This window comes from Watersipora subatra, chromosome 1 (assembly GCF_963576615.1).
Source record: "Watersipora subatra chromosome 1, tzWatSuba1.1, whole genome shotgun sequence".
In the NCBI taxonomy this organism is placed as follows: Eukaryota; Metazoa; Bryozoa; class Gymnolaemata; order Cheilostomatida; family Watersiporidae; genus Watersipora; species Watersipora subatra.
Genome location: NC_088708.1, coordinates 48,136,456 through 48,151,832, shown reverse-complemented (window position 1 = coordinate 48,151,832; position 15,377 = coordinate 48,136,456). Strand labels below are relative to the sequence as shown.

At 34.4% G+C, this 15,377-nt stretch overlaps 1 protein-coding gene across 3 annotated transcripts in view; it reads right to left on the bottom strand.

Annotated features, from left to right (window-relative positions):
* Positions 1–3,534: 3,534 nt before the first annotated feature.
* The window catches only part of LOC137410613 (serine/threonine-protein kinase PAK 1-like), a 32,190-nt gene continuing 20,347 nt past the window's right edge, over positions 3,535–15,377 (bottom strand). For all 3 annotated transcript variants that reach the window (XM_068096056.1, XM_068096058.1, XM_068096057.1), the window contains 3 exons: positions 7,583–7,837; positions 6,888–6,991; positions 3,535–4,462 (listed from right to left, as the gene is read on the bottom strand). In XM_068096056.1, the coding sequence (XP_067952157.1) occupies positions 4,147–4,462; positions 6,888–6,991; positions 7,583–7,837 (675 nt within the window). In that variant the 3' untranslated portion in view covers positions 3,535–4,146. The remainder of the gene's footprint in view (positions 4,463–6,887; positions 6,992–7,582; positions 7,838–15,377) is intronic.

The window sequence follows — 15,377 nt, the reverse complement described above, 5'->3', positions numbered from 1 at the left end:
AGTGTTTCTAGAGTAGTAATACTGAATCACAACAGAATGAGGGCAACCTGGCTGTTTTCATGTTTTCACGGCAGCGCCATATGGGGACGTGTCGCTACACTATCGCTGTATAAATACTTAGTAAATGCTACACACATCAGCTGTTTTACAATAATTACACTGCCTGACGAGGTTCACAGATCAAAGAGAACCATAACTTAACCATTCTCACGTCAAACATTGACAAGTAGTGCGCATGAGGGTACATGCGCTCTTCTTGAAAAACTGTATAAAAGAAATGAAACCAGAAGCACTTTTACTCAAAAGATGAGAAATTCTACCCCAATATTTAGCAAACTGATCATGTGAATGTCGAATCATATTTGAACATATCGCTAGACGTTTACTAACGTCACGCTATGCTTCTTCGCTTTATAATCACAGCAATCACCCCAGGGGTCAATGACCTGGAATCTTTGTGTGATGCGTCTGGTCTGTGTAACGCAGGCTTCTTAAAGCCGTGACAGTAAGAAGACACTATCGTCTAAAGTTATGTGCTTGTATTCACTAATTGAAATGGTTGGATGATATGTTAGCTAGTCACTTTGTGCTATAAATAGTACTACATTTTCTGCACTGAGATTGTGTCAAAATAACAAAGAACTTTGATAATAAAAGGTGTACAGCTCAAGTCTGTTTTCTATAAAAAGGTTCCGTCATACACAAACGAAGATAAGTTTTAGTGTCAAATAGAGAGTTGTTTTCTGTCAGTACAGAGATGCATAGTAGTTAAGAAATTGTCTGTCTTCAAACCGACACTCAACTAAATAAATACCATGTTCGTAGGTTTTCTATTAACTTTTGCAAAAAATACAGGCGTATCGAGTAATTGCAAACTTTTCACAGTTTACTTAAGAATAAAGCCAGAAGATTTTAAGCTCTTTTGATATAGATGACATGTCAAAAGATTCAAAGCTATTTAGTAATATAATCCACTGCTTAGACAAGCTGTTGTACTCATAACAAGAGCCTCTGGTGTACTCTGATACCAAATGTTCTGGAATTTGATACAAACAAGAGCTGTTTTGTTGGTAAAGCGGCACAAAATATGACAAAGTGTAAAGCTCTTACATCATACATATCCATCACTCATTATATAAGAAATTAAAAACACAGTTTCAACCAACAAGTATGTTCCCATGTAGGCCTATTTATCTTTTGTACCAATGGTCAATGACTTAATATGTGAACTTAAATATCATTTGAATGGAATCTCTAAAAATAATATACACATTTTTCTATTAGATTTCTCTTTTATTTTATATGTACAACTTCCTCTTTTAGGCTTTGGTTATAGTGAGGTTATAGTTCTGGTGAGGTTATGATTACAGTGAGGATGTGGTGAAGATATAGTTACGGTTATGGTGAGGTTATGGTGAAATTATGGTTATGGTGAGGTTCTGGGTATTGTGAAGTTATGGTTATGGCGAGGTTACAGTGAGGTTGTGGTTAAGGTGAGATTATTGTTAAGGTAATGTTATGGCTAGGTGAGGTTATTGTGAGGTTATAGTTATGGTGAAATTATAGTTATGGTGAGGTTCTGGGTATTGTGAAGTTATGGTTATGGCGAGGTTACAGTGAGGTTGTGGTTAAGGTGAGATTATTGTTAAGGTAATGTTATGGCTAGGTGAGGTTATGGTGAGGTTATAGTTACGGTGAGGTTATAGTTACGGTGAAGTGAGATTATGGTTATGTTGAGGGCATATAATCTGAATGATATATTTGATGACTCGGGAATTACTCTATCTTGACGCAGAATTTCACCATAGCTGCTAGAGATCTTCATCATAATATCCTTTAAGGAGTGAGGCTAATAGCTACTCCCTAATAAAACAAAATAAGTATATTCTGCATTTCATTCAAATTTCAGTTTTTCACCATTAAACTTTGCTATGAACGGTTTATACAGTCAAACTACTACATAGAATGTTAATTCTATTAAAACAGAGCTATGCTTAGTGTCTGTGGTTTCTGCAAATTATTCAGACTGTAATTTTAATGTTAATATAATCTACACCATTAGAAGACTACAAAAGCAGTCTAAGTGTAATCAATTAACAATAGTACTCAGGTACGCTGCGCGTATCTGACAAAATAAACTTGCTGTTTCAATTTTTTTTTAAAGATTAAAAAATCTCAGCTTGATTAAATTTTCAAAAACACAGTTGAAATTAATATCAAAATCAATTGCATTAAAATTCAAAATGCAGCGACTATAAGCGTATTTGATGGTTACCATTTCAGTTGATAAAACCATTTGTTATCAGTGATACCAAACTAGGAGTTGGAAAATGCTGGCACGAGGACATCGCCTATTTTTCCGTCTGCTGAGCCAAAGTTACCACCTCTATGGGTGAGCGATTGGAAACTAACTGAGGTCAGAGCTGATGAGAAGTTTTGCTATAGCCTTATACGATGATTTGACAATAGTCAAACGTTCTTTCCAAATACTCGAGTTTTTATCTTCCAAGCTAAATTATTCTTATCAAGGGTAGTTAAAATTGACCAATAGCAATCTGCCCAAGAAAGAATTGACCAATAGCGATCTGCCCAAGAAATAATTGACCAATAGCGACCTGCCCAAGAAAGAATGGACCAATAACGATCTGCCCAAGAAAGAATTGACCAATAGCGATCTGCCCAAGAAAGAATACATCTGTGTGATAAATCTACAAACTCTCCTTCCTTTAGTCCAATTCTTGGCTTTAAAATCCAAGATTTACTTAGTCTGCTAAAATCATCATATGTCGAAACAAATGTTCTTATTAAAATACAGAATAATTTAGCCCGAAGCCTAACAATCAAAAATGATATCTTGATAAATATTACACCTAATTAAATATATCTTTAAAACAAATGCTGAATACAGTCGATCCTCGTTTGTCTGTGCTAACACAAACTGGGTCATGTTCAGACATTAAAAAAGTCCTGACATTGAAAATGGAATACTGTACTGTAAACAGCAGCCTATATTATCTCGAACACACGCTCCTAGCCTACAGAATGGTACAATTTACGTGAACGGTATACATGAGGAAGTAAAATATGTTTATATTTGTAATAGGGCACAGTATAATATTAATCACAGTAATAATAACAAATAAAAATTGCAGTACAGCAGTCTGGCAGGAAATGCATGCATTGTCTGTCACTAGCGCCACCTATCAGTTGAAGTTGTCATTCTAAGACAGACACATCAGACGATTGTCCGGACCTCGGACAATTGTTTGGACAATTGAAAGTGAAGTCCAAAAAAGCGGATGTTGACTGTATTATTACTTCCAAACATTTATTTGACAATATTTAATTATATGTATTACTTATATCATTATGCTAAAGAATTATATTTAAGAAACAGTAGTGAAGGAAGTAACAATACATGGATTTGTGACAATAGCCAAAAGAATGAAGCGTCTTCTAGAGTATACCCAGACTTGAAGTAAAGTTTATACCATGTGGGTATTTAATGTGTGTAATCACATTCTAACTGGTAACTCTTTTCTGAATTTTTATTGTGAATACTTATCCAAAAAATTCGTTAAAAGCGTATAATATGATTACTTGGCAATATTCTTTTCGCGCAGTCCTCTAACATCCTTAATAATAATTGCTACAGTATAAGTACAGTCCACTGTGACTCCCCATGTAGTTGAATGTCTTGCTACATACATACTGATATTTGGCAACATTTGAATGTTTCTATAAAGCAACAACTGACAAACTTGACAATACATACCTTTAAAATTCCTAAACATGCATAAACCAACAAACATCACAGCATTGGTCCAAAATATTCCAGAAAAATTCTAACCAGCTTATGTTAAAACATTTTTCTCGGAATATTGTAGAAATATGCAAACCAATCAACATGAAAACACTGCCATTAAAATGTTCTGGAAGTTTCCATACTATCCAACAGTAGGATATTTGCTTTGGACATTTCCAGAAGTAAAAATTCCAGCTAACATTAGAACATTTGCTTTGGAATAGTTTAGCAATGTACAACGTAATGCTTACTATATAAATACATAGTTATTTTATACATATGCTTTGTTAAGGTGCGTGAAATGCTAAATTTTTAAAAGCTGATTGGTTCAATTAGCCGCTCTATTTTCCAAGAGCCTTTTTGGCAGCCACTATAAGAGGTCTAATTGTTATCAAATCATCACACTTTTTCATGAGCTGCATCTTCAGAAGTTGAGTTGTACTCGCTCGATTGGCTGCTTCGACCTCCAAGCAACAATCTAGGAATTCTGAAAGTTCGGGAGAGACTTTTTCTTTGTCGTAGTTGGGCTTGCCGTTGTTTGCGATTAAGAAGAGTGCTCTGAGTGGAGCTTCGTTGAGGTATGGAGGTTCACCTTCTATCATCTCTATGATCATTATTCCCATAGACCAGACATCTATCTTGTTATCATACTGCTTCCTGTCAAAGCAAAGCTTCACTTGAGCATTTAGAGTTAACACTTCAAACCTAATTGTGTATAGCCAAACAAGACCCTTGATCCTAGGCCGTATTGTCATCTTTCCATCGAAAAATAGCACAATTCTTTTTAATTTATTATCAGCTTAAATCCGCAAGCTTTTAAAAATCAAGTAAAGAAACAGAAATGGAATATAGTATAACTATAGCTTTGTGTGACACTCTTTCAAAAAAATGGTGCTTTAGAAGTAACTGAAGAAACATAATGGTTGATGTACACCAAGCCTACTAGTATTTATATACATATTACTTTACTGGCAATAAAGTTCTATATATTATTTTATGTGTTTGTATATTTTATGGATAGAAAAACAAATAGTTTTAGTGTAAAGCTTTTGTTTCTGAGAAGAAGATGTTTTCTAGTTTTGTCTATTGTTTATCTGTAATTACTAAGAATTTCAATCAGCATGTCTATGTCTATGCCAGTAGCCATTTTCCATTTTTCAGTCAGTTAGAAGTGTCTTCAGTATTTTTAGGATATCTCAAGAACTAATAGTCAAATTGACTTCAAATTTTGGGACTGTATGGAAAACGTATACCCCCCCCCTCCCGCACAAGTTGACGAAAAAATTTGTAATCCTACGTAAAATGAAAGTACAAAAAAAACAAATTTTGAAATGGCTTAGTGAGGAGTGAAAGCATGGTTACTAACAACAGGCCTTTGGAATAGCGCTGGTTTTGAACAATACACTGAAGTGCCAAATCATTGGAAATTCTGGAGGTAAAATTGTTGTCTTTAGCTGACTTGGTAGGTGTGTTAGAAATTGCATAAGTTATTTATTATGGGCAAATCAAATGTTATTGCTCACAACTATTCATTACGTAAATAGTGAATATTTTTTGGCATTCATAGCAAATGAAGGTAATGTAATTGTTACTACATCTTTACTACAGGTAGCCTACTGTATTTATGCTATGTGTGGATCGGCTAATATGATTGAAATTTTTACTAAAATCAGTCAGTTTTTGCTTCTTGTCTACATATAAGGGCTGTAATAGTTTCCAAACATTTTGTAATTTATATGAAACAATATTTCCAGCATTTGGAAAAGCATTGTTGTGTTCAAAAATACCAAAAATCGTCGCAATGTAAATGCCCCTTGATAGCATATTATAGTAGATAACATACTAAATTGGCTTAAGAGGGATGATGTAATTTAGAGAGATGGCTGCTGATTGGTCATAATATTTATGTAATTATTCAGCAAAAAACCATGTTTGGCACAAGAAATGACTCATCAAATATTGGAAAATAAGTAAATTTTAAATTATGTATTAAATGAAAAATCTGCTTTAACATGAAATTGTCTAAGTGCATAGTTTTTTACATCAAATGCTTCAATAGGATTGCTCATCTAAAATATTGTAGAATTACTTTTGCAGGCATGTAGCTGCCAAAATTATACATTTATCCGAGTCATTGTTATTATTTTGTTTATATCTACATTCTGTCATTGCAGCATTGCACTGATGAGCTAGGAGCTGAACATTGCTGCAGGGAGCACTCTAATGGAGCTCTAAAGGAGCTAATTCTAAGGGAATGATGTTCATATGATAGTATGATGTGCAAAACTTGCATTGAAGATAAAAATAAATAAAACATGATAATATGTACCTAATAATCTGGTGTTATTATATTAAGCTTCATATTTATATGTAATGAAAAATGGTGCAGCCGCCGATATGGCAAGTAATGTGACAGCTAATATGACAGAAACTGTACTCAGCTGTGTAGTATGAATAGATGACACTCAGATGACCTGATGGGTTGCAAAATAGGTCATGTGAGAGGCAGTGGGATAAATTGTGTGACAGGTGATGTGACAGGTGATGTGACAGCAGCTGATGTGACTGGTGGTATAACCAGCAATGTATAGAAAACAGATGACACAACAGGTGACCTGATGGGTGGAGTGACAGTTCATGTGACAGATAATAAGTTGGATGATTGGCAGGGAAATATGACAGTTGCTACATCAGGTGACATGACAGGCACTGTAGCAGGTGGTAATGATGAAACAGGTGGTGCATCAGGTGACATGATAGGAGATGTGACAGGTAGTGTGGCTACTATTGAGGCAGATGGTGTGACAAGTAGTATGACCGGAGAAGTGAGAGGTGGTGTGAGAGGTAGTGTGAGAGGTAGTGTGAGAGGTAATGTGACAGGTGGTATGACAAGTAGTATGACAGGTAGAGTAAGAGGGGGTGTGAGAGGTAATGCAACAAGTATCATAAGAGGTGGTATAAAAAATAGTGTGAGAAGTAGTGTGACAGGCGGTCTGACGTGTTCATTCAACATACTGTCCAAATTAGTAACAGCGACAAATACAGAACTGTCATATTTCATTATTAATAATGTAAACCTTACTTTTGCACTACTTCTGGTGCCATCCAATATGGAGTCCCTACCATAGTTTTGCGTTTCTCTTCACTCGATATCTGGGCGCAGAAGCCAAAGTCAGTCAACTTCACCTAAATTTAAAAATATATGACATCGTCATGTGATTTACAGACATTTAGTCAGATGACATATTTAGCTGACATACAGTATATAGTATTCTAACAGAAGAATAACACAGCATGAGCTGTAATTTAAGCCACCTCTCTGCTACTGGATGTTGCTTTACAATGGCTGAACTACTAGTGCACAGTGTCAAATCTTTTGTTTACTTGGAACTCAATCGAAAGGTTTTTTATGTTCAAAATGGAAAAGTTCAATACAAATTATTTGTATATATAGTTTACTAATGTACATGTATATAATAATGTACATGTACATGCCAAGTTATGTGGAAATACACCGCGATAAATGAAGAACTTTGAAAAAGCCTATACGGAGCTTCATCTTTGAATGTTGACCGAGCACAACCGAATGACGCTGTGCCTTTAATTTTCCAATATTGCCGTGTAACTTTTACAAACTATTAACCATACATACTACATACTAACATAACAAAATTAGGACTGAAATCATTACAAGGAATTTTAGACAGTTAACTTTAAAGTCTAAATAACCATGAGAAACTTTTGAAAAAATGAGTTTATAAAATTTTTTGTACTAACATGGCCATTCTTTCCAAGAAGAACGTTATCGCTTTTGATATCTCTATGGATGATGTTTCTATTGTGAAGAAACTCGAGAGCCTTTAGGCACTCCCGTGTCACCGCTGCGATTTGACCTTCTTTCATTATCGTCTCAGTCACCACATCGGTCAAAGCTCCTCCTTCGAGGAACTCCATGGTTACCCACAATTCCTCCTCTAGCAGATGACAGTCAATGAAGTTGACGATGTTCGGATGATGAAAATGCCTCATCACCTACAAATAGAAATGAAAAGTATAAAACTGCATAAAAGTGCAAAATGTTTTTCGGCTGCATACAGGCTTTTAAGTATGTAGTTTATAACGATGGCATCTAACTCAGAGCAGTTATTAGTGATAGTATCATCCAATGCCAGTAAGGTTGTGCCAATGAACATCAGTATTAACCAGACAAATTAGTGTAACCTGTTCTTTTTTAAACATGAAACCTTTAACTTCCATATACTATCCATCGCAATAATCTGTCAACATTAACCCATCTCAGAACGAAGGTTCTTTCAGATCTCTTACACATAGAACTTTGTAGGGGAATACACATGGGACATTCGATTTTTACTTGCATATTCTTCAAAATGGTCACAAAGAATTGGGGCAGCTTATGCCCTGTATAGAATATACAATGGTGCAACAATAACTTTTTTTATACACACACTTCCATGAACTCATCATTTATTTTTCCTCTTAATTTATTTGAACTGCACAAAAACACTTTTCTCATGGTAGGAAGCTTAAAAGTTAGATTGGTAAATATCGTATATTTTAAATAGAAACATGTTTTTACGCAAAGACCTTTTATTACCGAGGCAATGCCAGGCGTTCATCTACTCTATATATAAATCTCAGTCTCCATCTGTCCAGTTACAGCAATTAAAATCTAGGGATGACCAGGCGGTTTGCATAGGATTTGATCTCAAAACTTACAATTCTGGAGGCATCTAATTTATCCATTAGACTATGGCATTCAAGTTAGATCAATCATAGTGAAGATATTCAATGCATTGGTTAAAATACGCATAACAATGTTGCGTCACACATAAGGATTAGCAGCTGGCCTCACAGGTGAACGCCCAGCGTTGCACAGGTGATAAAAACGCTTACAAACAATTGTAGATAATGTAGTATGTACATGTATGCATGTATAATCTAAGGTAATGTAGGTAATGTAATATTTCTATGCTGTTTTTGTTACCCGTGCAACGCAGGCCATTCATCTAGTATGATTATAAAACATGTTGGTGTATCTAAACTATGGATACTGAGGCTGCCTTCAGTTTAGTTAGCAGTATTCTGCCATAGGCAAGTCCTTCATGGCATGGTTGTCTCCAATTACTTGGAAAAGACATGCCATGAGTTTTCTGGGGGGTGTGTAATGAGGTGATTTTCTGTTGTCTGTCTCACGTTTTTTGTTAAAGTTGCCTCCCTTAGCACTGCAGCACAGGATCAATTTTAGTTGGATGCCCTTTCTAATAGCACCAAAGCTCCTGTGATTTGAACCTCCATCCTATAGATCATTAGCCAGTGCTCTAACCTCTGAACCACAGCTACTATCAAAATACTACACCATTTCGATATGCTTATGGATTAGTAGGCACTAAAACCAACAGTCTATCGTTTTGATTTGTTATGTGCAGTGAGGTGTGAAATAAACTGAACCCCTTTGCTGGAAAACTAAAATTCTCATTTACATCATTGTTACTTATTGTGAATTTAGTCAATAGCCATTTATATATTATATTTAAATTTAAATTATATATTAAAGTAATTCTCATTTTGTCCTGATTTCAAATATGTAACCCAAACAGCAGTAAAATTATGTTTTGTAATGATTATGTAGGCTAAATTATGAACATTTAATGGTTTTAATGGTTGAAGATAATAATCTGTACAGATATGATCACATCACATACGTTATATTCTGCCTATTTCAGGTCTTATACATTTATATGAAAATTTAAAATTCACTCTTAGGTCAAACAGTGCTTTTTCCCACATAAAGATAACCTTGGTGCTGAGGCATAAAATATTGCAGCATGAAGGCTGTCAACTTTTGTTAAGATTGTCACAATAGTATTCTTATACCAACAATCTCTGGTGTAGAGAATGGTCAATTCAGGGTCAGTTTGGCTAATGAATGTTGACACCATAGACCTATTAACTATACTATATACATGTATATATACTATACTATTAGTATGGTCTATGGTTGACACCCACCAAAGAGAGACACCCTCACACACTTAATACAGTATTAACACTTACTACATGACTAATACAATTGTTAACCATAATCTGCTTAGGCTCTCCTAACCAAACTTTGGTCTCATCTCGGCAAGGTATTTCCTTTACAAGAAAAACAATGGAAACAGTGATTTCTCAAGCCAGACAAATATGTAGTTAAAATACAATTAGATGGTTCATATATATCCAGGGTATTTTATGTTAGCGAGTTTAGCCATTCAGACCACAAACACTTTGGCATGTGGTTTCTAAGCTGGATTGTTTTTATACTTCGTAGTAATTAAACTTACGTTTGAATGAATTTTTTAACTCATAAATTTTAGTCAGTTATTATTATGATATAATCATAACACTTTCAACATCATTTAACGTTTATGTGCTCTGCTGGTTTCAACCATTTGATGGGCAAATCTATTTATGGAGTCTGGTCTATGGACAAACTCAATTCAGAAAAATTATTGAAATGTTTTATGTTCACTGTTTTGGTCAACACTCAAAAACTGTTGGTTTGATCTTTTTTAATTCCTGATAAAAATGATCAGCAGAAAATTCCCCACAGAATGGGACTAATAGTGACAAGACTTTATTAATATCCAAGAAATGGTGAAGTTCATCGATACTTCTGAATATCCATGAATATTGTTGGAAGTTTTTAGAACAATATTCTTCCAAGAATATTGCTTCAAGAACAATATTCTTATATATTCAAGAACAGATATATTTGCATGTGCAGCGGTGCGTGAAATAAACTGGACCATTTTGCTGAAAAACTAAAATTCTCATTTACAACATCATTACCCATTTTTAATTTAGTCAATAACCATAAATTATATGTTGAATTCATCCTCATTTTGTCCTGATTTCAAATATGTAAATAAAACAGACATAAAATTGTTTTTGAACAATTATGTAGGCTAAATTATGAACATTTGATGTTTTCAATGGTTGAAGATAACAGTCTGTGCAGATATTATCGCAACATACACAGGAACAAAAAACAGCTTGTAAACATTACCTTACCTTCTACATTCTAGTTTAATATTGTTTCAAGATTACATAAGAACAAGACCAATATAAGAATAAGACTATATTGTTTTTATATTGAATCAGTATATATATTCTTGATTATATATACTGATGTGTATATAATCTCGTTCTTATATCTTGTTCAATATAAAAACAAGAAATATCTAACAGGATAACGAGATATAAATTTCTAATTAATATAGCTAACAATTAAGATACAAATATAATTCTTTTTTGGTTGCTGCCTTAGTTTTAGTGACGAGTGCGCCTGAGAGGATCGATCGTCAGGATCATTGGAACTAAACGTCGATTCAACGTCACTACATCTTCAAGCCGACTCAGTGTTTTTGGATTCATTCATAATATGGAATACAACCCGTTCAAAATACTTTAAATATTTAGATGAATGATTAGAATGCTTTTTAGAAGCTGCCGTTGTTGCGTCGTATCAAAGTTCAATTTTTAACTCCAAAATTTTTTAGATGTTTCTCAAAAACTATGAAAGCAAAGTACCACAATTGAAATAAGTAATAACACTATCAGTCTAATATGTTATACTTAAAGTAGTCCCTCGTTTAACTCTGTCTGATACTTCGAACTTGAAAACAAATGTTTACAACTATTATATATGCTGACACCGCCCATCCTGAAACTGAACAATGAAAGTCAGTTTAATTTCCTTAGAGGCTATTTATAGCCAACCTGATAAGAAAATACGCCTCAAAATATTTTGCCATTCGAATGGAAAAAAATGTTTACAACTATATGCTGACACTGGCCCATCCTGAAACTGAACAATGAAAGTCAAAGTCTAATTTCCTTAGAGGCTATTTATAGCCAACCTGATAAGAAAATAAACCCTAAAATATTTCGCCATATCATTAGAAACTGGTGATTTTGCATTTAAAGAATGTTGCATAATCACTTTAGGCTTAATATCCCATTAGGGAATGTGAGGTTCTTTGTTCATTGTAAAATTTTATCTCGCCATTGATGGCCGCTTGTCTATTGTCGCATCGCTGCCAGTCAGGTCATGACCCAATGTGCTCACTGCTTTAATCACCTTGTTTTTAAAATTGTCAAATGCTCCCTTATTACAAGAACATTAGTGAGCCTTTTACACCGGAACAACTACCACAGCCACATAGAGTTTATTACTTTTCCAAACCGCTGACCGTGTCCTCACAGTTGCAATATACTCTGAATCACCATTTTCCTTTTTGTTTTTAGCATAGGTTTTATCTTTCTTGGCATTTCAGTCTAACACCTCAGAGAATGAGGTTGTACAGAATTTCTGTTTCTGTTCACTTACTATTACTGTTTTTAATATTCACCCAGAGAGACATACTTATACATATTTACTCAACCACATTTTAACTCTCTCCTGGATAAGGTGATAGAGGTATGTACTCATTATAAGTTTGTTTTTATTCAATATTGACTTTTTAAGATTCTTCAAATATTGTTTTAAACATTTGATGTCATATTGATATTATATGTACTCTTGTTATCATATAGCATTCTTGTTTGCTTTATTTTATCTTTATGTTTCATATTATAATTTGTAGTTTTACGGTGTCTACGTCTATAACAGCAAATAAAATTATCTAACAAATGACACCCGTTCGAAACTCCACGTTGTCTCTGGGAGGGCAGTTACAGGGAATTTTAGGCAAATTCAAATCAATGGCTCACTAGTAGACAACAAACCTAGTTGATTTACAACAACAATGACTGCCGTTAAAGTCAGCAGGTGTATGACAGCCAAATACTGTAGTACTAAAATTTATTTTCAAGTGCAAAATAAACAGTTCTTACCGATAAGAAAAATGGTCATTTTACCATCACAAAATATTTTTAGCGAATGACCATCTGAACATCATTTAAATTATATCGCTCTCTATGATATCAGGAAGTTAAGTTTTGGCAGCACAGCATGGCTTTCTCACGAACGCTTACTTTAGCTCAAACAACAGATTTATCGAAAATTTTGTGTGATGTATTGTTGTTATAGTGATTCGGTTGTAGAATCCATTATGGCCAAAAAAGTTTATAAGCATTTCACCGATGCTGGAAAGGGTCGTTGTGGTACACAAGACAGCTGCGTGAACACTGTTGTTCAATATAGCACGCTATGAAGCTGAAGTAACCGAAGAATTTCTCCGGTATATTTATAGCTGCTATATGCATGTATTTATCTGACTCCTTTAGGATAGATTATTCTTTCCGTTTATGTTGTTTGTATAATTGGATGAGTTTTGGTAAACTAAAAATACTAATACCCTGGTGGTCTGGTGTACCATAAAGGATCAGCAGGTGTACGAACCAACTACATAATTATTTCAAATTGTGCCAAGGTGATCAATTAGCTCAGGTGATAGTGTGGCGAGTGGTGCAAGTCGAGAGTTTAAATTCTGCTGAAAACAATCTATTTTGCTAACTCTATGTTTGGCTTTAGATGAATGGGCACGTCTCTATGGTAAAGATTAGATAATTCATATCGTTAAAATGTAGCCAACTCGTTATTACATATTTTTAAATATTTGGAATTTTTAAAGTTCATATTTAACTTGCAAAACAAATATATATAACTCCGCAAACATTTAGTTTCGCAATTTCGCAAACATATTGGTCACATTCATTTAGTTGTACAAAAAGGTTTGACTCGCTTGCAATTAACCATTCCAAAGTTTATATTCCAATTGCAAAAGGCACTCCGACTCAGACTCCCAAAGTCATTTAGCAGATTTTCAAGGAAGGTATTGTCCCATCATATATTGCATTTTGTATTCAATGGTCTTTTGGACATTTCATTAAATTAACTTCAAGATTGTGGCTACGCAACAAAATCAGTGTTTTATCAAAAATAGGATCGCACAGGCGGTGACAAGTGGCAATATTCAAAGAGCTCTTACACATTCTAACCACAGAAATGATTTGCATGGCTTCTTGAATAATTGCTACCTGTAAGACCTATTTCAAACATTCACTGTCCACCCTTGCATGACACATACAATGTGGGTGCTGATGTGAGGTCGCTTGCCTTCATTTTTTATGACTCATCAGCATGGTAAGAGGCGTTGAGGAAATAGTTGCACACAAACACAACAAACTGGTGATATAAAATGACGGTGGATTTAAATAGGTGATAAATTTGGAAACCTATCATGACTCACAACTTGCAGGTTTAGTTAAATATAAAAAATCATACTTTAAATTTGTAAAAAAATTAGCATTTTGTTTGGCTGAACTATGATCGATTATTATCCTCTTGCTCCCACACCATAAATGTTGGTATGTCCTGTTATTTAATAAGTGTCAGTAATTGACAATAATCACCAGGTGTGTTGCATTTGACGGAGCGAGCTTTTGTTGTTTCAATTACAAGAAATCAGCTTGATTAAATCTTCCATAAGCCCTGTTGAAATTGAAATCGAAATCCATTAAATTAAAATACAAAATTCAGCAACTATAAGGGTTTTTGATGGTCACCATTTAGACTGATAAAGCCATTCAATATCAACGAAGTCAAAACGAAGAGTTGTATGCTCTCAACAACTCAAATATAAAGTAGTTTTTTATATAGCAAAAGATTATGTGAGAAAATGCTTGTAATACTTTGGCAATGTTTGAAAAAAATCATCAAAAATAGAGATCTACAGTCAACCTTTCATCTGAATAGTTAATATATTACTCTTACTGATGAGGGCACTTACATCCCAGGGCTGATACTCTGAAAGAAACACCCACCTGGATAGGCCCATACTTGGATATTGTACCCCCAATCACCTGGTTGGTCAATTTGAATTTGGATATTGTACCCCCAATCACCTGGTTGGTCAATTTGAAATACACCCCCTAAACACTGGGAGTTCCCTAGAGGACGCCCATGCAGGTTCTAGGCCCCGCTAAACATCCAATATGATTCATGCATTAATAAAGCAGGAACAAGCTACAAACAATATTCCCAATTTTATTTAAATATGTTTTTATTTCGGATTTTTCGTTTGTTTAGGATTGCAAAAACGATAGCTTTTTATTCTGCAAACGGCTTATCTTTTTGTTGCTAACAGAGACCAATATATTATAGTTTACTATTGGTAAAAACTTGAACAAAAAAAGGCAATTAGTTAACCATAAATCAATTTATAAAAACCGTTCGTGTGGCGACATAATATAGTCGCTCTGCCCACTAACGTCAGTATCGCAAAACAACAAAATGTCGCCATGCCTGCAAAAGGGTTAATAAAACTGATTCCAAACATCAACCATCAGATCATCATTTTCATTTACAAAGGAAAACATAATGAATATCAATGAAAGAAATATCATATCATTCATTCTGAGTATATTGCTAAAGGGTTGCTAAGATGATGCAGTGTCGACTGTCTCTTTTCCCTTACTATCCCATCAGCAAGCAGCAGCAATCTGCATTAAAATGAAGACTGGAATTTCGGTGCGATTTCTTGGTATTATTTTGGCTGAATAAAAT